General features: G+C 41.0%; 1 protein-coding gene across 2 annotated transcripts in view; it reads right to left on the bottom strand.

The window, feature by feature from the left end:
• Positions 1-5,847: 5,847 nt before the first annotated feature.
• Positions 5,848-26,430, bottom strand: part of HTR3B (5-hydroxytryptamine receptor 3B) — a 40,922-nt gene continuing 20,339 nt past the window's right edge. Inside the window, exons 6-9 of one of the 2 annotated variants that reach the window (XM_040326031.1) lie at positions 26,010-26,167; positions 11,060-11,270; positions 7,672-7,941; positions 5,848-6,386 (exon numbers count right to left, since the gene is read on the bottom strand). In XM_040326031.1, the coding sequence (XP_040181965.1) occupies positions 6,121-6,386; positions 7,672-7,941; positions 11,060-11,270; positions 26,010-26,167 (905 nt within the window). In that variant the 3' untranslated portion in view covers positions 5,848-6,120. The remainder of the gene's footprint in view (positions 6,387-7,671; positions 7,942-11,059; positions 11,271-26,009; positions 26,168-26,430) is intronic. The other variant, XM_040326032.1, reaches the window with a different exon arrangement.

Raw genomic sequence — 26,430 nt, 5'->3', positions numbered from 1 at the left:
GGTCTGGAGCTTATTAGTTATGAAGAAAGGTTGTGAGCACTGAACTTATTCTCTCTGGAGAAGAGACGCTTTAGAGGGGATATGATTTCAATTTACAAATAGCGTACTGGTGACCTCACAATAAGGATAAAACCTTTTTGTGGAAGGGAGTTTACCAAGACACGTGGCCACTCATTAAAATGGGAAGAAAAGAGGTTTAACCATACGTAGATAGTTCTTTACTGTAAGAGCGGCTAGGATGTGGAATTCTCTTCCACAGGCGGTGGCCTCAGCAGGGGGCATCAATAGTTTCAAAAAACTATAAAATAAGCACCTGAAAGACCATAAGGTAATACTGACATACAATCACACACATAGGTTGGACTTGATGAAGTCCTGCATTCAGCTTCTAACAAGGTCCACCCAGGCCCTCAGCCCTGATATTACTGGGGGTTCTAAACAGCTGCATAGTCCAAAGGCAGCAGCCCCTTAGGCTCTGGAACCCCTTCTGTGGAGAAGGTACATGAGTATATATATATATATATATATATATATATATACATACATAGTCTCATGTGCGCTCTGTCAGCTTGATAGAGAGAGTGGACAATTGTAAAGCTCTCAATAACAGGGAGTCCATGTATGAAGGTTCAAATGCAGCACAAGGTGTGTCGTAGCTCGTAGTCATAGGTAGACTGACTGTGGATGGCCGCCAGCTCATGACAAGCTAGAAGGGGCTCTGTAGACAGTAAAACACAAAGGAGAGCAGCGCCATCTAAATGCAGCAATGTTAAAACATTTTATTATAGGACAGACAATTTGGAACTCACATGATTGTAGCGATAACAGCACATGTAGAAGGATTTAGATAATTCATATACTCCTGGGGGAAGGCGGTAGGCTCGCAGATGGAGAGACAGCTGATGATCCCGGCTGCACTGGTGGTTCTCTGTGCTTCCTGGTTCTCAGAAACGGCTCAGGGGCAGCTGTACACATCACTTCCAGATGGAGTGGGAGTGGGGAGTTGTCTCTCCATCTGCAAGCCTACCACCTTCCTTCAGGAGTGGATGAATTATCGAAATCCTTCTACATGCGCTGTTATCTCTATGATCTTGTGAGTTCCAAATTGTCTGTCCTGTAATAAAATGTTTTAACATTGCTGCACTTAGATGGCGCTGCTCTCTTTTGTGTTTTACCATCTAATTTCCTTGACCCAGAGAGCTTCATTGCTCTGGTGCGTGCCCACACATGCCTTTATGACACAAAGGACCCCAAATATAAAAACAGGGGCCAGAAGTACCGGGGCTGGGAAGACATCTCATCCAAAGTATTTTCAGACTGGGCCAGCTACTCTGACTCACAGAGACAAGAAAAATGTGATCTTGCACCAGCATTTCTTGCTCACATGTCTGCAACATTGCAGTTGCATTGCTTGCAGATACCTGATGATTTCTACCACTCTATGCATCATGCTTTGCTAATTGTTACCGCCCTGTAAACATTTGTGCAGAACTGCAGCTGTAGATTTTGCAGACATGTGTCAGCCATGTTATGTATTATCATAATTTTCTAGTACTATTAATCAGCCTAAAATGCAGTGGCGGCTGGTGCTTGATCTTTTTTGGGGGAGGGGGCAGCTTCCGTCATTCGCTCATCTGCCCACCAGCCCCGCACTTACCCCATCTAGATCAAAGGCTCCTTCCTGCATCTCCTCATCCTTATCGGCTTCCCCTGCATCGCCTCCTCCTCAGCGGCTTCCTCCTTGGCAGCCAATATGGTTGCTTCTTCTCTCGCCCATTCAGGTGTAAAGACCCACTTCCTGATTGGCCAGGAGGAGAATCAGGAAGACAATAGCAAATGTTAATTTGCTATTGTCACACAACTGGGTGGGCTCAGGGCGCAGTGCTATGTGTCCCCCGAGCCCACCCTTTTTTTAAGTCAATTAGAGCCTCAGGCTCTAATCAAGTGTTTCCAAATAAATAAATAAATAAAAAACTTGAAATTCATGCGTCTGGTGCCCTGCATGTAGATTTGGGCCGGGCGCATTGATTAGGGGGGAGGCGCCCCTTATGGACGGGCCACCACTGCTTGAATGTTTGTGCAGCATTGCAGCAGCATGCACATGTATTTTCAGACATGTTAGCTTAGTGGGAAATACTGTCATTCAGCATATAGCAATCTTTAGCTGACTGGTACTGCTAGAAGAAACAAAGTCTATCTCAAATAATAGCATCAAATAAATAAAAAAAACAAATTTTCCAAATAAACATATCTGAAAATGCATCACTACAAGTCTGCAAAGCTCATGTCCTTATCTCACATTTGTTTAATAGCTTCCATGGGAGCTCTCATGGGATACATAAATAATGATGCCAAGTCATTCCTGACGTGTGCATTGCTTGTGCTGCCATGGCTTCTGGTCCACTGGGCCCCTTTCATTGTGTGTGAGACAGCATCTTCAAAAAGGAAACCATCACGCTTGTGGAAAAAATTGTGCAGGACACATGCTGCCTTAACTGCATTGATTGCATTCTGCATGTTCAGGTTAGCTGCAGTGTTCAAAACATGGCACGTATTACAAAGCAGCCCAAAAGCACACTCCTCTACTCTTTGTGCTCTGATGAGCTGATAAATTAAAACCCTATTCTCCACATTTAGGCCACAATTAGACTAAGGCCTTTGCAGGTACTCACCCAGGGCAAAGGCCTCATTCCTAACAAAGACAAACTGTAGAGCAGTGTAGGTAGAGCGCATTTGTATTCAGCCCCCCTGAGTCAATACTTTGTAGAACCACCTTTCACTGCAATTACAGCTGCAAGTCTTTATTGGGTATGTCTCTACCAGCTTTGCACATCTATAGAGTGACATTTGTGCCCATTCTTCTTTGCAAAATAGCTCAAGCTCTGTCAGATTGGATGGAGAGTGTCTGTGAACGGCAATTTTCTTGCCAATTAGAATAGCCCTGGCAAAGTCCAGACCTAAATCCAACAAATGAATTTGCTTTGATCAAAACGATTCCATTGTAGCTCTGGCTGTATTTTTAAGGACATTGTCCTGCTGGAAGGTGAGTCTCTGTCCCATTCTCAAGTCTTTTGCAGACTCTAAAGCCTTGTGCACACAACTGGAATTCCCGGCGGTAAAAAGTCAGTTGGGAATCCCGGGGGGAAACCGAGAACCTGCTCGGTAACTTTCCCCCAGTACACACCAGAGGTTTTCCCATCAGGAAAACTGTGGTGAGAGCTTTTGCCGGGAATCCCGGCCGTGTGTATGCTCCACCGCAGTATTTCCCATAGGAAAACTGCCTGGAAAAAGACTGCTGGGAATCGCGGCAGGAAAAAAGAGAACATGTTCTCGTTTTTCCCGTCTGGAAAACTGCCATGGAGCATACACACGAACAGTTTTCCAGGCCAAAAGCTGTCATGGCAGTTTTTCCGACGGGAAAACTGGTCGTGTCTACGAGGCATAACAGGCTTTCTTCTAAGATTGCCCTGTATTTGGTTCCATCCATTTTCCCATCAACTCATTTTTCTTTTAGGCCAAGAAGTAAACTTTTGGTCTCATATGACCAGAGCACCTTCTTTCACATGGCTTCTCGCAAACTGCAAACAGGACTTTTAATGCCTTTTTTTCAACAATGGCTTTCTTCTTGCCACTCTTTCATAAAGGCCAGATTTGTGGAGTGCATGACTAAAGCCTCGTACACACGATTAGATTTTCGGACGACCGTTCGTCCATTTTTTGTTGCATGCTAGTTTCCCAACATGTGTAGTCTTGCTCTTATGGGTTTTTTCATCCCAAAACTGTACTAATTAAACTAAAATCAGACGTTGAGCTCACATATGACAAAAGTTTTATAGTCTGCACATCCAGCTTTTGTCTGATGAAAAACCGGAAACGGTTGTCAAATGCACCATACTAACGATATGAAAATCAGCAGATTGTTCGTAGGACGAAATTTTACTTCCAATTTTCTTATCGTGTGTGCGGGCCTTGATAGTTGTCCTGTGAACAGATTCTCACACCTGAGCTGTGGATCTTTGCAGCTCCTCCAGATTTACCATGGGCCTCTTGGCTGCTTCTCTGAATAATGCTCTCCTTCCCCGGCCTGTCAGATTAGCTGGTCGGCCATGTCTTGGTAGGTTTGCAGTTGTGCCATACTCTTTCTATTTTCAGATGATGGATTGAACAGTGCTCCGTGAGATATTCAAAGCTTGGGATATTTTTATATAACCTAACCCTGTTTTAAACTTCTCCACAACTTTATCCCTGACCTGTCTTGTGTGTTTATTGGCCTTCATGATACTGTTTGTTCACTAAGGTTCTCTAAAAAACATCTGGGGGCTTCACAGAACAGCTGTATTTATACTGAGATTAAATTACACACAGGTTTACTAATTAGGTGACTTCTGAAGGCAATTTGTTCCACTAGATTTTAGTTAGGGGTACCAAAGTAAAGGGGGCTGAATTTTATTTGTAAAAAAAAAAAAAATTTTAAACATTTATCATTTTCCTTCCACTTCACAATTATGTGCCACTTTGTGTTGGTTCATCACATAAAATCACAATAAAATACATTTTTGGTTGTAACATGACAAAATGTGGAAAATTTCAAGGGGTATGAATACTTTTTAAAGACACTGTAGATAAAAGTGAAATTCAAGTAGATAAAAATAAAAGCACAAATGGCACAAACATTCAGAGACAGTTTTAGGATATGAACTTTTTTTAGTGATGAAGGTTATGATGCCTTTACATAGGGAACACATCATTTAATGCACTTATCATGTGGAATAATTGTCAATCAAAATAAAATGTATGTATAAGTAATATATCCAACTACTAACGTTCTAAACACCAGCTAATACTGCAGTATTATACATTGATAATGGAACTGGAGCATATAAGACATATTTTCTAGTACCTGAAAATACTATTGATGGCTAGAATAATAATTTAGTATTCAGGCAACACTGAGCTACTTTGCTGCTGGGCGTAGGGTTGCCTACCTGTTCAGGATTCACCCGGACCGTTCGGGTTTGGAATCATGCATCCGGGATTCAGAGTGTCTGAGACCCGAACACATTATTCAGACCGGACTAAGTCTCCCCCCTTCTCTCTCCTGCCTCTAAGTGAGTATGCTAAGGTAAATCAGGGTTCTCAGAGCACTCATGACATCAGAGCTCCCCTTTACACCAGAGGCCACAGTGTTCCCCTTTACATCAGAGTCCTCTCTGAACACCCTTATGTTAGAGTCCCCAGAGTTTTCCCTTACGTCAGAGTCTGCAGAGTCCCCCCTTACAGTGAAAGGGAACTCTGTGGGTTCGTATGTAAAAGGAGAACTCTGCAGATTCAGATGTAAAAAGGGTACTCTGTGGACTCTGATGTAAAGGGGGACTCTTTTGATTAACTTTATGTGATTAGAAATGTTATTTTAGAGCAACATCTATGCATAGTATATCTATGCATACTATGAAAATAAATTGCTGTGTGACGCTGAAGTGTTCGGGTTTGACTTGGCAACCCTAGCTGGACCATAACAGTAAAATTGCACCAGCCCAGTAGGGTTCTTTTCTTACTCTTTGTAATCAAGATGTTAAGGAGAAAGGCTGGTGCCATGGAAGTTGGCTAAAGCATTGTTTTATTATTGCATGTGAACAACAGTCAAAAAGAATATATATATATTTAGCAGAAACCCTAGGGAATAAAATGGTGGCCGTTGCAACTTTTTATGTCACACGGTATCTGCGCAGCAATTTTTCAAATGCATTTTTTGGGGAAAAAAAATGTTTCATGAATAATAATAATAAAAATAAATCTCAATAGGTGACACTGTCATTTTTTTTTACAGTTTACATGTTTAGAGTTTCAGAGGAGGTCTAGTGCTAGAATTATTGCTCTCGCTCTTATGATTGCAGAGTATGTAACCTGTGTGTATCTGCCTCTGATACCAGCCACTGACGTCCCTGCAATGTTGCCCCATATGTCAAGCCTAAGGAGTGCATGACTGGCTCTTGTTTTAACTTGTTGGACAGGGATCTAAAACGTAAGAGGAGTTCCTTCAAAGTATTAATTTGTTAAAGAGAATTAAATAATGGTGATAATATTGTACCCAAGTAGCTGAACAGTTCATGGTATATTGTTTCATGTTGATACTACATATGAGCTCCATGACCACCATAGGAGGCACAGAGTAGTTGCATAGGTTGAAAAGAGCAGTAGGTAGGCTCTAAACATAAGGCTGTCTAATCTGTAACATAGGCCGAGCCAGTGGGTGTGCCAGGCTTCCTCTGACTCCATTCCTTGTACATAGGTACGGATGGAGGCCACCTCCTGCAGGATGTGCTTCAACAGATGGTCCTCGACTATTGCAGGGCTCTGGAATACTTCATCGACACCGCAAATGCTTTCTAGAAGGCAAGACAGAACTAATTAAAGTGTATATAAATAAAAAAAAATTTAAAGACACATTTTTTATCTTCATGCAAAATATGCAGAAATACCTGGTGAGCCTCCCAAATGTACCCCTCCTTCTGTCTCTATTCTGCCAGTGCTATCTGCAAGCTCTGACTCCTGGTAGCATTGACAGGCATGTGCAGTTCAGCCTTCAAAGGAAGCATCAGGCACAGCAAAACTAGAGCAAGCCAGCAGTTACCTTGCAAGTCTATGGGGTTGATTTTCTAAGGACAAACAGACTGTGCACTTTTCAAAGTGCAGTTACACTCTGGAAGAGCTGTTGCTCCAGAGCTTAGTAAATGAGGTAGAGGTTCACTTTGCAAAGAATACCCAATCACGTGCAAGGAAATAAAAATTTGCTTGCACATGATTGGATGATGGAAGTCAGCAGAGCTTCTACTCATTTACTAAGTTCTGGAGCAACGGCTCTTGCAGAGGGCAACTGTACTTTGCAAAGTGCACAGTCTATTTTCCTTTAGTAAATCCACCTCAATGTCCTCACAGGCTGCCATGTCCCCCACAGCCAGCATGTAAAGTAAGAGAGCAGCTTGGCTGGTCCCTGCTGGTCTTGTCAGTGGAAGCAACACATCATCAGGTGTCTCTGCCCCTATATCTCCTCCTCTTCTGGGTGCCCGACGGTGCTCCTGGCCCCTCCCCTTCATCGAGTGCCCCCAAAGAGAGTCGCTTTCTCTGAGGGCACCAGTCCGGGCATGCTCAGGAGTCCTGCTTCTGCGTCGATTGACACAGACAGCAGCACTCACCCCCTCTGACTCCTGACTCAGGAGTGCGGCGAGAGGGGGGCACCTCTCCCGCTGCCGATAAAAGTGATCTTGCAGGGAATCCGTTGCAGAGACAACTTTTATCTGAAAGCCAGCCACCCGCTGTTTAAGAGGATACCGGGGTTATGGCAGCTATCTACTGTCATAACAACAGGATTCAACATCAAAATACCGACATATAACGACCGCAGCTGGTCGTTAAGTGGTTAAATGCATACTACATGTACAGTAAATACTATCAGATTGTAATAGGTTTAAATAGACTTTGCTTGCTGGATTGCAAGTCAAAAACGTTATGCTAATAATACATTTAATTATGGCATTCTGTATATTCACAGTTTTTTTATGTCAAAACCCTTTATATTTTCTCCATATTTACATGCAGCCAAAGCTGTTGAGAAAAACTGTCACTAACAGTAACTGCCACTGCTAGATAAAGGGCATGTGTAAAGGTACCCACCCTTAACGGAATACATTTGTGAATTGCTGTTAAGGCCTTTCATTTTCAGAAATGACATAACTGTATCACCTCCTGTTTCATTGGTTGAACTTATAGAGTGATCCTCTGTGTTTTCTTCATGGTCATCCTGTCTCTCTTGAGTCAGCATTCGGCATCGGGATATCAGAAGACTTTCAGATCCTTCCTTGTCAAAATGAAGAAACTTTACCACCATTATAGATTTGCCAAGACTCAGCACCATTAGGACCATGAAAACCATAAAGAATACACCTAAATCACATTAAAAGATTTGGAAAAAGGTTTTTAGACACAAATAATTTATTTGGTTACTCTTTTCATATAGGTGGTGGAACTTTGACTATGTCATCTGTCACACTAAAACCTAAACCTGTACTTTGAGTACTATCAAGGTTGACATCCCTTAATTTGCCCCTATGCTTATCCTATGAATTCTACTGTATGGTAAGTAATCTAATAATTTGATTCAGCTAGTATGCAAGTCTCTTTTCATTTAAGCATTTGAAAAATATTGAAAGCCATGTCACATTAAATCCTTAAAGGTGTAGAGTAAACAAGAGAGCCACACCAAAAGGTTTATGATCCCAAGAGTATGTATTCCAACATAGAGGTCCAAATAATTATTTGGCGCTCTATAATGAAATAAATAAACTTGAACACCTAAGCATTTGGTGGAACACTCTTGTTTCCTCTACACATTTCTGTATTCACCCGCTAAGGTCCTCTAGTGTCAGATAGCTGCATAAACATAGACATTGCACTCAATAGTATGGGCTTATCTTAAAGCGGTAGTAAACTGCCATTTAAAAAAAAAAAAAACCTGCAAGGAAAAATGATGTGCTGGTATGCATCACATACTAGCACATTATGTAAAACCACCTCCAGTGGTGAGCTGTCACTTCTGACAGGGCTTCCATCTTTACCTGGTCTTACTTCCAGGTTGGCAGGCTCCGGTCCTTTGATTGGATAAGCCACAATGACGTCACTCCCTTGCATGCACACAGGAGCCACTGTTTACGGAACAGGACTCTGAAGGAAGGACCCAGGTATGCTGTTCCTTCAGACCGCATGCGAAAGTAATGTCACCAGGGGCGGTCCTTCCATTAAGGGCGCATGAGCGCCGCCCCCTCTATCCACGCCACCCCCTATATGGTTAATGCATAGCATGAATCTATCCACGGCCACCGAAGCCACCCCCTATTAATGCGTCTGGGCCCTTTTCAGACTGCGCACACATAAATTACAGCGTGGGATGGTTTTTTAAGCACCTGTAATCTCAAAAGAGAAGAGGACACAAAAGATGCTGCCAGATGCCCACTGCAGCCTGATCCCCTGCCCGGTGTGCCCGATGTGTGTCCACGAATCCTGGATGTGCCCTATGATCCCCGCCACCGATGGGGTAAGTGCCGGTGGACTATCAGACAGCAGGGGGAGTTTGAGGTGCCGCGGGGGTGGGTGGTTGTTTTCCCCCCTACCAACCGTCACTGAATGTCACTGGCTGCATCCAAAGTAAATATCTCCTAAGCGATGCCTGTTTAGGAGATATTTACTGTACCTATAGGTAAGCCTTATTATAGGCTTACCTATCGGTACAAATCATACAAGGGTGTTTACTCCCACTATAAAGCGGATCTTAACTGCATCTGAGCACCAAAAACACAATTTTATTCAATTTTAATATTCAAAGCAAATTCCCTCATCCACCCATGTCTCTATGCTTAATTAATATGTTGAGAAATCACTTGGAAAAACACCCCTTTCACATTTCTAGCTGTGGCCATCTTGGGTAAGGGCAAATGATTCACATAGCATTTAGTTCTAGGAATCCATCTGCTCTTATCTCAAGCATGCATGCTAGGAGAGAGTCCTTAACTGAGAAAACTAAAGTAAATATGATATTCTGTCCTATCTATTTACTAATGCAGCATAAGGATTCAAAATAATACGTGTTGATTTGGAGAGTGAAGTTCCACTTTAACACTGAGATAAAAAAAACAACATTGGAGCCAGGCCCAGTTTTTTTTTTTAAAAGAATAGCCATCTTGTCAGTGGTGGCAACTCGCCAGCAAAACAAATGCTAAAAACATTGTTCACCTTCAATGTTCAATGAAACCTTGCTTGTTTGAGCACCAAAGGGTCAATAACATAACGGCAGATAAGTGTTTTTAGTGTTCTGTTGCTGGCAAATTGTCATCAACAACTGGATCACTAATATGACATGGCTCTAAATCTGCATTAAAACCTTTGTATTTTCATACGTTGTGATGCAATGTGCAGCAGACAAGATTTTTAAGAAACCACTAGACATGTACACTGCTGAAAAGTTTGTTCATTTTTGTTTGTTTCTTTTTTATTTATTTTTTTGTTTTTTGGGTCATTCTTTATGATCGCAATTCGTAAATTCGCAAACGATTTTAATTCGTAAATTTGAAAATTCATAAATTTGTAAATTATTAAATTGGTAAATCAGAAAATTCGTAAGTTATAATATTTTCAAATTGTTTTATTTAATAATTTACGAATTTGTAAATTAGTGAAATTTGTAAATTTGTAAATAAGAAAAAAAATCCGACAATTCTAAAGAATAACTAACAAACTAGTAATAACTAACTATTAAATTATAGGTATTGGAATTTTCTTTTCAAATTTGGCTGTTAGTGAATGTAGCGAATACAAATTTATATGAAGTTATGAGTTATTCAAAATAAGGAATGCCGCATCTAAACAAATGAAATGGAACAAATGAATAATAAATAATAATAAAATGTTTTTATTATTATTATTATTATTATTATTATTTATTATTATTAATTCGTTATGTTCCATTTGTTTAGATACGGCATTCGTTATTTTGGATAATTCGTAACTTCAGATAAATTTGTTATGCTCACTAATAGTAAAATTTAAAAGGAAATTCCAATGCCTATAATTTAATAGTTACAGTGGGGATCGAAAGTTTAGGCACCCCAGGTAAAAATGTGTATTAATGTGCATAACGAAGCCAAGGAAAGATGGAAAAATCTCCAAAAGGCATCAAATTACAGATTAGACATTCTTATGATATGTCAAAAAAAGTTAGATTTGTTTCCATCATTTACACTTTCAAAATTACAGAAAACAAAAAAATGGTGTCTACAAAAGTTTGGGCACCCTGCAGAATTTATTTATTTGGAACTAAACGAATTGTACATGTCTACAAACCACCACAATGAAGCATCTTGTGTAATTAAAACATGACAACAACATGTTTGATTAGCTTTTGCTCTGAATAAATATAAACCTAAATACAATAAAGACTGTTGAGGATATTGGTACAACACATACAAATAAGATATGTTACTTTATTTTGTTTAAATGAAGTACTACCTACCGATTAATGGAACACTTAAAGTGGTAGCTGGCAGTTCATCTGCCATATTCACTCTGAAGACTGTATAGCCCACAAGAATGGTGGTTTTGAACATGATTCGGGTTCCACTGTCCGGGGGCAGGTAAAAGCTCATGAGGTCTACAAACATGAGAAGAATGCTGGGCAAGAGGATGCCTACAATATACAGAAGAGGGCGCCGGCGGATAACAAGCTGCAAAAAGGATCAGAGGTTATGACCTATGGATATTGTATAATTTATCATTATGAAGTATCACAAATAGATGGTATTCATTTTTATATAACACTTGTATATCAAAATATAAAGCAAGATAAAATAAGAGTGAGAGTTCTGCTTATATTAGCTTGTATTTAGAGAATGAAGAAGCAGAAATAAGATGCAGTAATTTTACAGCAAAATTGCTAATTTCACCTTTGCCAAAAGTTAGTCAAAATTGGCCATAAATTTCACGATACAAAATTACGTTAAAGTGGTTGTAAACCTCAAATATAAAATCTGAACAAAGTACATATTTCTATAATGTTTACTTGCCTCTCTCCAAAACACTAATAGCTGGATTCAGGTAGGGCGGCGTAATTTTGACCCGGCGTAGTGTATCGTATTTACGCTACACCGCCGTAAGTCAGAGAGGCAAGTGCTTTATTCACAAAGCACTTGCCTCCTAAGTTACGGCGGTGTATCGTAAATGGGCCGGCCTAAGCGCGCCTAATTCAAATGAGGCACAGGGCGGCGTGTTTTATGTAAATGATTCGTGACCTGACGTGATTGACGTTTTTAACGAACGGCGCATGCGCCGTCCGTGGACATGTCCCAGTGTGCATTGCTCCAAAGTACGCCGCAAGGACGTATTGGTTTCGACATGAACGTAAATTATGTCCAGCCCCATTCACGGACGACTTACGCAAACAACGTAAAATTTTCCAAATTTGACGCTGGAACGACGTCCATACTTAACATTGGCTAGACCAACTATTTGTTCGACTAACTTTACGCCTGAAAATGCCTTACGTAAACGGTGTATCTTTACTGCGACGGGCAAGCGTACGTTCGTGAATCGGCATATCTCGCTGATTTACGCATTCTAGGAATAAATCAGCGTTCACGCCCCTAGCGGCCAGCGGAACTAGACAGCTAAGATACGACGGCGCAGGCCATCGTATCTTAGCTACATTTAAGTGTAACTAAATTTGAGAATACACTTAAATGTACGACCGCTTAGATTCCGAGTTACCACAGCGTATCTACTGATACGCCGGCTTAACTCTTTGTGAATCTAGCTATAAGTGTCATTTCTATCTGCTGTCTAGTTCCTCTGTTATTAGCAAAAATCACGTCTGACAAATTTTCCTGACACCAAGCGAATAAAGGTGACAAGGGAGGGATCAATCTGTGTTGGGCAGCCTCAGCTCTGTTCCTATGTGCTGTGTGAAGGGTGGGGGTCTCTTCCCTCCAATCAGCTCTCAGAGCTCTTGTACAGTGTGTGACTGCAGCTCTCTGCCCCCTGCCTTGTGAGACTGTGAAAAATCCTGAGTTTTACCAGGATGTACAGGACAAATGACTGCAAATAAACAGGAACAACTTATGGAGGAGGATTTGTTTCATCTCTGTAAATCACCCGAGGCTAGTCACTTCACTGGGTCTAGGTAAGAGTTTACAACCACTTTAAGGCCGGGTTCACACTTATTGCGGATGCGGCTCACATCAGGGTCCGGTGCGTCCCTGTTCTCCGTTTCAGGGACAAATCAGGCTGAAATTTTTGCCTGAATTTGGACCTGAAATGGAGCCAAGGACGAGCAGCCACCCCAGAGATGTGTGAATGGGCTCCATAGAGAGCCAGCACACTCTCCTATTATGCAAATTGGATGCAGGGAAATCCACATCTAATTTTACTAGTGTGACCCAGCCTAAAACAATGGCTTTGTTGATAGAAAAATAGAGTTAGCATTAGGCCTCATGCACACTGGACGTTTTTGGATGTTTTTACAGCAGCTGTTTTTGGCTTCAAAATTTTTTTTCTACAGTCAATAAACTCCCCATCATGTTATCCTATGTGTCCATGCACACATAGGCTGTTATCAGCAGTTTTTGGCTGGGGCGTATTTTGGCTTTAAAACAAACTCAAACTAGTGGGTTCTGAGGGGAGTTTTTCAGAAGTTTTCAGCTGTAAAAACGTAAAAGAAACACTGATAATTTGAGATAAACGCTCAAAAATGCGGCTCACTGGCGTTTAAAGTTTTTGATCCAAAAATGCTAATAAACACAAAAAAAAAGCTTTTGCAAAAACATAATTTTTAAAAAAAAAAAACTCACTGCAAAGCTACTGCCATTTTTATAATGTTATTTTAACGCCCAGTGTGCATGAGGCTTTAGATTTAAAGTGTTATTAAACTCAGGACCCTACATTCACTATATCTGGTCTCCTACAGTACATAGAACATGGAAATGCAATTATTTTAGTAAATATAAACTGCTAAATACCTTTTCTCATCAGCAGATGAGGAGGAGGAGTTTTTATTCTCCTCTGATTGTCCTATAAGGCTGCAGGACCCCTGACCCTCTGTCTGGACAGTGCTGATTGGCCCTGTGCCGATCACATGCCCCCTCCCAAGAACAAAAAACTCTCTAGCAATACACACCAAACTTGTGACTTGTGATTGTAACTCCAAATGCTCTGTTCTAACAGAAGATGGATTTGGGACAGTGGAAAAAGGGGAGGAAAAGAGAAGAACGGATCAAAAAGCCTTTTTACACAATTAATTAAATCCTTAGGTTCCACAGTGAGTTTATACAGACTGATTTTACTATTGTGGGTTTAAAAACACTTTAAGCTGGACCTACATTGATAGATTTTTTTATTTAATTTTAATTAAATAATTTAATTTAATTTAATTTAATTTTGGATAGAGTAAGGGATGGTTATAGCCCCTGTTAATTGTTTTGTTGCCATCCGTTAATTTCTCTTGATTTCCTGCCCTATAGACAAATAGGAATTGAGAGGAAATCTCTGCAGATTAAGGGAACCCCCCCCCCCCCACACACACACACACACACACACCAAGGCCCTCAGAACTAGTGTCCCCACTGGAAAATTTCAGGGCAGGTCTTAAACAGAAAGGGGTGTGACCTTGACAGGAAGGGGTGGATCATATTTAAATTAGGGGTTGCACACGTTTATTCTGGCCTAGGGCAGCACAAAACCTAAATACACCACTGCATTGTTATCCATAGTGGGGAGGTCCAGGGTCCATTTTTCCCTCCATTTACCAAGGCCCTGAAAATAGGCAACGTGAAACTGATAAGAGCAAGCGTGATGTAATTGAAAATAGTAAAATAGGTATCTATAGGGAAGGAAATATCTTATTTTCAATGTGTCAAAAGAAGGAAATTTACCATCTAGAAACAAGTCTCTTAGCACCTTAATCACCTTTGACGCACAAATGATTGGCTTCAGAGGTTAAAAGAGATGCTGAAGATTTAGTTCTTTCAAAGAGAGGTAAGAGGGGACCATTGGTGAGGGTTAAACAGGGGAAGCACCCTAAGTCCGGACCATACTCCAATAAAGGATTTCATGGTTTAGGTAAGAGGATAGGGGGCTTTGCGGTCTCTATAAAGGAGCGATTGAAGCCCCTAAAACTATTTTTACTGTGAATCACCTTTTTACGTGATGAAGGTTCTGTACTTTAAGATCCTTCTACTAGTGGCTATTAAGCATTATAGGCAACAACCCTGCTAAATTTCTGCTGAGATAACATCAGTTTGCCAAGCAAAACAATGGGGCTGATTTTCTATAGGAGTAGAAGGTGTTCACTTAGTATAGTGTATGTTCATGTAGCTAAGTACAGTATGTAAGATGAAACTGTGTTCATTCTGAACATCCAATCCTGTTTAAGGCAAATAAAAAATAAATAAAAAAAGAAGCTTGCTTGCATGTCTGATTATATAATGAGCATATAAGGTTTGCCCCATGTTCATATACTGTACATTTAAAAACTTTACATTAAGCATGTCATTTCATAAGATTATTTGCATAGATCGTATTTAAACAAATATACCTATAAGCTTTAAAAAGATTATCTATGGTACAATATGCTAAGTAAAATAAAAAGCCCATTTCAATTGTGTAAGCAGTAAATATTTTAGCATTGCTTCTAATTGTTTCTACAAAAAGATAAAATAATTCCAGAAAAAAAGAACACTGGATCTGTTTTTTCCTTTGTTATTTGTTTCTTAGCGATGCCAAAGCACCATGGTGAAACTGTACCTTTAAAGTGGGCTGTGTACACTATTGTTTCCAATTCCCATTGATGATAATGAAAGGAATAAATCTAATTGGGAATTTGTACATGATGAGCACACAGAAGATGAAATAGAAGCCCTACGGTGTTAGCCTAATTGCTGTGCTGCTCGTCTAACCTTCTGCTGGTTCATTTGATAAGGTTCTTTTTATGATGCTATGAATTTCGGAAGTGCTCATTTATTCCACACATAATTCCCCCTACCCCCCCCCCCTTTATTTCACCCTCTGCTCATTTGTGAGCCGTTGTCGCAATGATAATGATTTTGCCATTAAAGCTGAAATCACTGCTGCATGAGAGAGCTATGTCCCAGGCTGGCCATTCATCTCGCTGTGTTTTGTGTGGCTAACTTCCCGTCAGGGTCGTTGTTAGTCCTGGACATGCCAGAGCAGAGGAAAAGGAGTGGCGGTATAAAGATCGATCATTGTGAAAGAGTGGGGCAAGCTGGCATATTATAACAGAGTACTTACTATTTGGTGATCAGCAGCGTCCTTGTCTCTATTAAAGCCTGTGTTCACTTTTTTGGTGACAGAGTATCACCATGTACACGGCATTGTTTTACATTAAACTTTTTAAAATGTTCTCCTATTCTGCTTGTGAAAAAAGCACTTTTCCACAAAAGGAACCAACAAGCTTCAATTAAATAAACTGGGTCAATATACTTTTTTTTTTTTAAATAGGGTGACCAACTGACAATTTTGTTCTTCATGCTGCAGCAGAAGTTACAATTTTTTTTTAAAAACATGCCAGCAACAAACATTCAAACTGCACTCCGTGGCGTCCCTTTTTCTCCTTGCATCAACTTTGCTGTAACAGTAACAAGGCTTACAATGCACAGTCCACCCTGCTGGACAACATGACTTATCCTCTGATGTATTTTACCCCTGGCAGGGCCTTATCCATGGGCGTCCGCTGAAATTTTTTCAGGGGGGGGCGCTTCGGCTGCGGCGATACACGTGTCACATTTAAACCTATTTTTGACCGCTAGCCACTTCCACTTCCTTACTGGGCACATATACCCCTTCCTGACCAGGTGAAATTTCAGCTTGTGGCACTGCGTCGCTTTAACTGACAATTGCGCGGTCGTGCGACGTGGCTCCCAAACAAAATTGACGTCCTTTTTTTCCCACAAATAGAGCTTTCTTTTGGTGGTATTTGATCACCTCTGCGGTTTTTATTTTTTGCGCTATAAACAAAAATTGAGCGACAATTTTGAAAAAAAAAACAATATTTTTTACTTGTTGTTGTAATAAATAGCCCAATTTTTTTTAAAAAAACTTTTTTTTTCTCAGTCTAGGCGATACGTATTCTTCTACATATTTTTGGTAAAAAAAATTATTATTATTTTTTTATTATTTTTTTTTTTTTACTACTAATGGCGGCGATCAGCGTTTTTTTCGTGACTGCGACATTATGGCGGAGACATCGGACACTTTTGACACATTTTTGGCGCCATTCACATTTATACAGCAATCAGTGCTATAAATATGCACTAATTACTGTATAAATGTGACTGGCATTGAAGGGGTTAACACTAGGGGGTGAGGAAGGGGTTAAATGTGTACCCTAAATTGTGTTCTAACTGTGGGGGGTGACTGGGGGAGGTGACCGATCTATGTCCCTATGTACAAGGGACACAGATCGGTCTCCTCTCTCCCCTGACAGGACATGGATCTCTGTGTTTACACACACAGAGATCCACGTCTTGTCCCTGTAGCCGCCGATCCCGAGTGCCTATTGGACATTGCGGCCGCCAGGCACGCGCATAGGCATCTTAGCGATGCGGCGGGCACGCGCGCGCTGCCGACGCTCGCGCGCCCCCCAGTGGCCTGGCGGAGCGCAGGCCGTAAAAACACGGCCTGTTAGAGAAGTAGAACCATCCTGCGGCCGTACAAAGTCGTACGGCCGTCGGGTAGTGGTTAAAAGCGACTTATTGGTATATTCTAATCAGTAGATTTGCAGCATTGGTATTGTGTAATCAATTACCATTTTGTATGTAATTCATTTATAATATTTCAACATATGTGGTAATATTTCAGAGAATATTTTTTGGGGTATTTATAGATTTATTGCACTGGGATTGTGTATTCAATTATCACTTTTTTGATATAATTTATTTAAAATATGTTTCTGCACATGGTTAAAGGGTAGTGCAATAAATTAGTAAATATAAAAAAAGAGTAAATTTGATTTTAGAATCCTACAGTAAGACCAGATAATAGGAGGCTTATAATTAGGTGCCATGGGCTCTGGTACTCATCATTGCCTATTGCTCAGCTGTATTGAAGTCTGGATGTATTTGGTAGAGTTTTCTCGTTTCACTCCTTTGCAGAAGAGGAAGTATTTGACACCGGTGGTTTTCTCACATTCATTTACTGAGTGGAACATAGCCACGTTTCTGTTTATATTTGAATGTTATTTCAGGTAAATCAGATAGCACTCTACGTTTTATTGATCATTTGAGGGTTCATTTTACAGACACGGTTTTGTAGCCGTTTATGCGTGGCACATTTAATGCAGATAAGCAGGTACTGAACTGCTCGAGAAATGTAATGATGCCTGTGATAGCAGCTTCTTCCTGCCAAATCACAGATATGTTATATCCAGTTCTTTAGCATGGTAAAGTCAATGTAGATTACTAGGGCTTTACTTTGTAGGACACAACAAACACACAAGCTCCTGCACACGGGTGGATTGTCCGACAGTTAGTCAATATTCCACATGGGAATGCTGAGCTCTGATGAAGAGGCCTCTGTAGCCTTGAAACGCGTCAGCCGGCAGTGACACACCTCTTTCCCCCCTATCTGGGATTGTGGCTCGAGGGGTATTCATCATCATATCGTTGTTGACAAGCCTTTTATACTATCTTGTTTGTGAGTAGTTTTTTTTTTATCTCATCTATTTATTAAACTGTCAAACGGTAATACACTAGGCTGGTGCGCCTTTCTTTTTCTTCTTTTTGTTCTTTACTTTGTAGGACTTCTTGCTCAAGCCTAAAATGTACCCAATATCTCAATACAACATTGTAATCTAATGCAGACTGCCAGTACTTAGATATGGCTGCATTGTTTTTCTTCTTTATTTTTTCCCTCTGTTTTTACGTGGTGACCCTTCAGCCTCATACACACGTTCTGACTTCCAACTGACTTTTCCGTAGATTTTGCTCCGAATGGGCGTTGGCGGTGAACATGGTATGCATACACACGGCAGGACTTTTTCAGCCAACTTTGACCAAATCATGTGGTTTTTCAGCTCTTTACCGCCACCCTGTGGGCAACTTCTGCTATTGTTATCTGATCTTTAGCATTGGTTCTGAGCATAGTCCGATGGACTTGTGTACGCAGGATCGGATTATCCTCCATCGGACATTTGTTGCCGGAAAGTTAGTCTGTTTGTACAGCGAACATTTGTCCGATGAAAAACACAGAGCATACACATGGTTGAGAACCTACACTTTAAATATAGGCATATGTGATAGTGATAAATATTGATGACAACACTAAAACAAAGGGTTAAAATGTATATAGAAAGTATACCCAATAGTTATATATATGATATACAATTAAAGAATCTTCTTTAGTGTGCAAAAAAAGCAAAAAAGTTCATGCCAAATGAAAAGCAAGTGAACTAAGTGAAATCCAAATATATATGGTGACGTATAAGTGAAAAAGTCCACAAGATGACGATCCAATATAAATCAGGTGGAGCGCTGGAAAGTACTCATAGTGTGACACCAGAAATGATCCAAACAATCTATCCACCAGAAAGACACCCAAGTGGTGAAGTGTTCACTGTGGCGGCGTATCGATCGAGTGATCCCTTATATAAGGGAGACTCGATCGATGACGTCAGTCCTACAGCCACACCCCCCTAAAGTTGTAAACACACACAAAGTGAACCCTAACTCCTACAGCGCCCCCTGTGGTTAACTCCCAAACTGCAACTGTCATTTTCACAATAAACAATACAATTTAAATGCAATTTTTGCTGTGAAAATGACAATGGTCCCAAAAATGTGTCAAAATTGTCCGAAGTGTCCGCCATAATGTCGCAGTCACGAAAAAAATCGCTGATCGCCGCCATTAGTAGTAAAAAAATTAATAAAAATGCAATAAAACTATCCCCTATTTTGTAAACGCTATAAATTTTGCGCAAACCAATCGATAAACGCTTATTGCGATTTTTTTTACTAAAAATAGGTCGAAGAATACGTATCGGCCTAAACTGAGGGAAATTTTTTTTTATATATATATATATATGTTTTTGGGGGATATTTATTATAACAAAAAGTAAAAAATATTGAATTTTTTTCAAAATTGACGCTTTATTTTTGTTTATAGCGCAAAAAAATTAAAAACGCAGAGGTGATCAAATACCACCAAAAGAAATCTCTATTTGTGGGGAAAAAAGGACGCCAATTTTGTTTGGGAGCCACGTCGCACGACCGTGCAATTGTCTGTTAAAGCGACGCAGTGCCGAATCGCAAAACCTGGTCTGGGCATTTAGCTGCCTAAAGGTCCGGGGCTTAAGTGGTTAAATTTGTATCTATAATTTTGGTACTTGGCAGCACTTACACGTTTTTCTGTGCAGTGCTTTTTCTATTAGAAAAATACACATGGTTGGATTGTCCGATCAAACAGGTCCATTAGACATTTGTTGTCAAAAATTCTGATCGTGTGTATGGGCCTTTCCAGTAACACATCACCTGACCTACTGTGAAAACACTCACCCAATATACTGCATCAATGGGAGAACAGCATTGCCACCCTAGGATGCTCCCCTGATCTAGACTACAAATATGTCTTTCTCTCCTCGCCCCCATTACATAGGGGGTAGGAGAGTTGATATCCTCTTTTTAGATTTCAAATTAGCACACATGAACTATCAAGATCAACAGACATGTTCTGCACTTGAAGAAAATGCTCTTAGCCTGAAAAAGAAGAGTAATGCAGTTACCCCATATAAGGGCTGATTAGCTGCAATATATTACATGTTTGGTCTTTAGTTCAGAAACTTTAACACCTCTCAGTTTACAATTTCAACATACTGTAAGTCATTGCCAGGTAAAGTGTATATGAAGCCAATATTTTTTCTAGTTTTGGATATATAGAAAGAAGGAATATGTTACCTGTCAGGATTTTCTGCTATCCTGGGTCCATTCTGCTGACCACAATTTCATCTTCTATGAATGAGTTACAAGACGGATATCTTCATTCTATCACAGCTATAAGTCAGTGTTTTTGAAATTACATTTTTAACTATCAAGCAAGTGAAAATCTGACTCGCTGCCCGTTTCACAGCATGCTGCCATCACCCACTGCCTGGCCCACCACAAAGATGTGGTAAGTGTCGGTCAGAGAGCGAGCGGGCGCATGGGAGTCACAGTGGCTGCATTTGATGGCACAGTGGCTGCATTTTATGGGCACAGTGGCTGAATTTGATGGGCACAGTGGTTGAATTTGATGGGCACAGTGGTTGCAATTGATGGGCACAGTGGCTTCAATTGATGGGCACAGTGGCTGCAATTGATCGGCACAGTGGCTTCAATTAATGGGCACAGTGGCTGCAATTGATGGGCACAGTGGCTGCAATTGATGGCACAGTGGCTTCAATTGATGGCACAGTGGCTGCATTTGATGGGCACAGTGGCCCATCTCCAGCCAAATGCTTTTATGTCATTTTGAAGTAGGGAAGGGTTAGGGCCTCTGTCGTGACAGAAAAGTGATGAGAAACTTCTCCAAAAGGGACACAGGAAAAAAACAACATGTTTTTGGTAGAGTGAGAAAGGATTTGAATATCTGGCAATGTTTGTATTGCTGTCCTGGAGACAATCGTCGCACACTCTTCCCCCAATGTGCTTTTCTGGTGTCACAGGGACAAGAAGTGTGAAAAAATTCTCCTCAGTGGGGTCACAGACACAAACTGAAACCTGACAGAAATGTAAAAATTCCCCAAGTCTATTCGAAATGTATAGGTAAAGACAGTACACACATATATACAGTATATCTATCTATCTATCTATCTATCTATCTATCTATCTATCTATCTATCTATCTACACACATTTACACACACACTGTGGGCTAGATTCAGATAGTCCGGCGTAATTTTCTGCGGGCGTAACGTATCTCAGATATGTTACGCCACCGTAACTTAGGGCGCAATGCATTAGACGTGAACGTAACTTACGTACAGCCCTATTCGCGAACAACTTACACAAACAACGTAAAATTTTCAAAATCGACGCGGGAACGACGTCCATACTTAACATAGAATACGCCTCATATAGCAGGGGTAACTTTACGCCGGAAAAAGCCTAACGTTAACAACGTAAAAAAATGCGCCGGGCGGACGTACGTTTCTGAATCGGCGTATCTCACTAATTAGCATATTCCTCGTGTAAATCGACGGAAGCGCCACCTAGCGGCCAGCGTAAATATGCAACTAAGGCCTCGTACACACGACGGGACATGTCCGATGGCGGATTTTGGTCTGATGGCTGTACACACCATCAGACCAAATTTCCCGCGGACAGCGAACGCGTTGACGTGCGCGACCCTGGAAGGTCAATGCTTCCACGCATGCGTCAAATCACTTCGACGCATGCGAGGGCTTTCGGCCGAGCGGACATGTCCAGTGAGTCGTACAGACGACCAAACATGTCCGACGGACAGGCTTCCAGCGGACATGTTTCTTAGCATGCTAAGAAACATTTGTCCGCTGGAAACCTGTCCGATCCGCTGGAAAATTGTCCGGTCGGCCGTACAGACGACCGAACATGTCCGCGAAAACTGGTCCGCGGACCAGTTTCAGCAGACATGTTCGGTCGTGTGTACGAGGCCTAAGATGCGACGGCGTAAGAGACTTACGCCAGTCGGATCTTAGCCTAATTTCGGCGTATCTTGCTTTCTGAATACAGAAAGAAGATACGCCGGCGCAGCTTTGAATTTACGCGGCGTATCAATAGATACGCCGACGTAAATTCTTTCTGAATCTAGCCCTGTATGTATATAGATACAGATATATATAGATATCTATATATCCCACCCTATATATATATATATATATATATATATATCTCTCTCTCTCTCTCTCTCTCTCTCTCTCTCTGTATATATATATATATATACACACACACAGTTTACATGAAATGTACAATAACCTTTCAATGTGCAGAACTGCAATTTTCCAACTTCTCTGCTAATCCGTCCATATCTGTGTATTTCTGTGCAATCCCTCTAACAGGTAATGGTGTGTGGCCTAATAGCTGTTCCCTGCATTACTTGATGTGCAGTTGTGTATTCCATACAACACTTGCTATCCTGTTTCATGGTAATGAGGCTGTATGGCTCATATGCAAATTAACGAGCTGTGGAATTTTAGCTTAGCGAAAGACGACATCTATTTGTAATTCAGAGCTAAACCACCAATTCGGGTCTTACAGACAATAGATAATGAGGTTTCATATTTGTTTTCATGGTTAATACAATCCATGGATCATGAAATGCTTAGATTACCTAATATAGGAATCTCTTGTCTGCTTCAAAACTTAATTTTCTATATCATCTATTAATCCTTGGAATCATAGAAAGACATATGCAGATCAAGTTTGAAAAATCCAAAAAGAACATTTTAAATGAGAATGTAATGATAAATGGTTGATTGGCTTCTTGTATGAGCATAACTTGATAAGTATATGAAAATGTGTTGATGCAGATGTATAACACAATTGTTATTAGGGTGTAACCAAAGTAAGTCGGAGGGACACATTTTTAAGGGCTTCCACAAAAAGTCAGATGTCTTATTTCAGGGGTGCCCAACCTTTTGCAGAGCGAGGGCCACTTAAGCGACTTAGTAACCAGTCGTGGGCCATAATGAGCAGATGACAGGTCCTCGTCCTCTCTGCGTATGCAAAGTGGACACAGACACAACCCACTCTACACTATGGGCCCTCTCATATGATTAAATGGAAAGGAAACTGATCAACTTCTGTTTTTTTAGCAGATCGGATTAGAAGTAGGCAGGTGTAAACAGACACGAGGTGGATGGAGGGTCCAATTGGGTCAGACAGATCATGTTAAAGGGGCCTAAGGCTACTTTTCCACTGATGATCTGTGATCTACCCACACAGTAGATGCAGCGCAGTGCACCTGTGGCTTTCCTGCAGGTCAGCTGTGCTTTGCCATAGAATTCTATCATATCCTGCAGGTGTGGTGCACGTTCTGGAAGTGCACCAAACCCAGAGGTAAAACCAAAAGTCTATTAGCTGGATTCAGGTAGGCGGGCGCATAGTTGCGGCGGCGTAGCGTATGGCATTTACACTACGCCGCCGTAAGTTTGCAAGGCAAGTACTGTATTCACAAAGTACTTGCCTGCTAAGTTACGGCGGCGTAGCGTAAATGCGGCGGGCGTAAGCGCGTCTAATTCAAAATAGGCTGAGGGGGCGTGTTTTATGTTAATATGTGTTGACCTGACGTGATTGACGTATTTTACGAACGGCGCATGAGCCGTCCGTGTACATATCCCAGTGTGCATTGCGGCAAAGTACGCCGCACGGTCCTATTGGTTTTGACGTGGACGTAAATTACGTCCAGCCCTATTCACGGACGACTTACGCAAACGACGTAAAATTTTCAAATTTCGACGCGGGAACGACGGCCATACTTAACATTGGCTACGCCACCTAGAGGGCATGTTTATCTTTAGGCGGCCTATCTCTTACGGAAACGGCGTATCTTTACTGCGACGGGCGGACGTACGTTCGTGAATAGGCGTATCTAGTGATTTACATATTCTATGCCGAACTCAATGGAAGCGCCACCTAGCGGCCAGCCTAAATATTGCACCCTAAGATACGACGGCGCAAGCCGTCGTATCTTAGATAGGTTTAAGTGTAACTCAGTTTGAGAATACACTTAAACTTAGGTCGGCGCAGATTCCGAGTTAGGTCGGCGTATCTACTGATACGCCGACCTAACTCTCTGTGAATCCACCTATATGGCTCAGTGCAGGTAAGCCGCAGGTGCACTGCACTACACCTGTGGATAAGTTTGAAAGCAGCCCAGTAACCAATGCAGAACAGATATGTCCATATATACACTGTGATTTTAGTAATAAACTTGCTGTCCCAGGCAGAGTGCATTTGGTATCACTCCACCTATGACAGGAGCCGGTGCTATACAGGAAGATTTGGCTTTTTCTGAACTAAATAAATAAATGTAGGGGAAATATGTCACTTAAAAAAAATCAGTACAGCTAACCATGGGCATGGTACCAGGGTCAGAAGGTCAGGCCTTCAAAATATCTTCCTTACTGAATATAATTCATAATGTAGGTGTTTCGCATTATTAAAATTGCAAAATCTGTTATTTTTAATTAGACACATTTTATCAGAGAGATAAAAGTATTCACAGGAAAAGAACATCTTCCTATGTAATTAAGGTTTTCAAAAGATGAACACTTTTTAATAACATAGGTTACATTCAGCTTTAATAACATAGTACATTTCACCTCTGTTGTTGGCTGATGTCACTGAACCGGTCCAAGCTGGGGAAAAATCCTGGCCTTACAGTCGGCATGTACCCTTTATATTAAGATAATAAAATGCTACAGGTCATTTTACATTTAAACTACAATTCATTCAAAATGGGAAAGGGAGATGAATTTGTCTCCGGAGGATATGGAGTGGGGCAAGACACTGGCGCTCTCTTTTAAATTATCTATCTCATCTCATGCCCAAGAACGAAACTACCGTATTTTCTCTAGGTGGTATCGCTGCCCCACTATTCTACATAAGTTTGATCCTAATGTCTCTGACGTATGTTGGAGATGTTTGCAGGCCCCAGGGAACATGACACACATTTGGGGTACGTGCCCACGTGTCACCCCCTTTTGGGACCTATATGACAAACTTGTAAGTGACAAATACCCCAATGAACCCTGCTTAACAGTCCTATCTATGATTCCGGGGTCATACAAGCAAATCAAGAAGAGCTTAATCCGCCATGTGCTGACTGCTGCACGTTCAGTTATTGCCAGAGCGTGGCGTCAACCTGTGATTCCCTCTCTGGCTGATTGGGCATGTGAAATGGATAGGATCGAACATATTGAAAGGATGCTAGCGTGGGATACCGATAAGAGTGAAGAACACACTATTATGTGGACCGTTTGGTTACACTTCCGGTTCTCTGCTGAATTTGAATCTTTTATAGCTGATACAGCTCCTACTGCTTCCCAGGTGCCCTCTCATGAGTAGCGTGATGTCCCTTCTCCCTACTTTTTCCCTCTCCTTACTTCTCCTCCTCCTGTACTTTTATCAGTCTACTAATCTTACCAGTAGATTTACCATATGTTCAGGCCATATGTGTTGAGCCTTTGTTTTTTTTAACGTTGTTTATGCCACTGTTTACAGTGGTCTACTGGTTACTTGATTTATCATTACTTAGCTTATTTCACTTATTTATGGGTTCATTATGGTTATTTACCTGACTATGCATATGTGATACATGTTCTTTTGGTGTCCTTCCGATCCTAGTGTGGACAGATAATTTTCCTGACCTATGTTTTGTCGAAATGTTTTACAAATGCTTGTAACTCAATAAAACACATTCAACATAAACTACAATTCATGTACTTACATTAAACTGGACCTGAGCAAAGCTGCCGCCATGAGTGTGTAGGATCTCATAAGTAGAAGGAACAGCTAGAAGCTCCCATTCTCCATCATCAAGAAATATGCTTTTGTCATTCCTAATTTCCTCATAACTCCTCCAGATAGAGAGATTCAGATCATTCACTGCAACAAATGAAACGCGGTACAGATATAACATTTTCAAATTTTATATCAAGTTTATAATAACATATTGTGGAAGATTAAGCCAAGCAAAGGCATAATAAAAATGATAATAATTGACGGATGATGATGTATTATGAATAGATGATAGTAGAAGGACTGTGCAGTTGTGCATGATGATGACTATCATTTTACGCCACCAAATAGCATCTTTAACTATACGCCGAAAAAAGCCAAACGGAAACGACGTAAAAGTATGGGACGGC

The sequence above is a fragment of the Rana temporaria genome, chromosome 10, assembly GCF_905171775.1.
Source record: "Rana temporaria chromosome 10, aRanTem1.1, whole genome shotgun sequence".
Classification (NCBI taxonomy): domain Eukaryota; kingdom Metazoa; phylum Chordata; class Amphibia; order Anura; family Ranidae; genus Rana; species Rana temporaria.
This window is presented reverse-complemented; position numbering and strand designations above follow the sequence as displayed.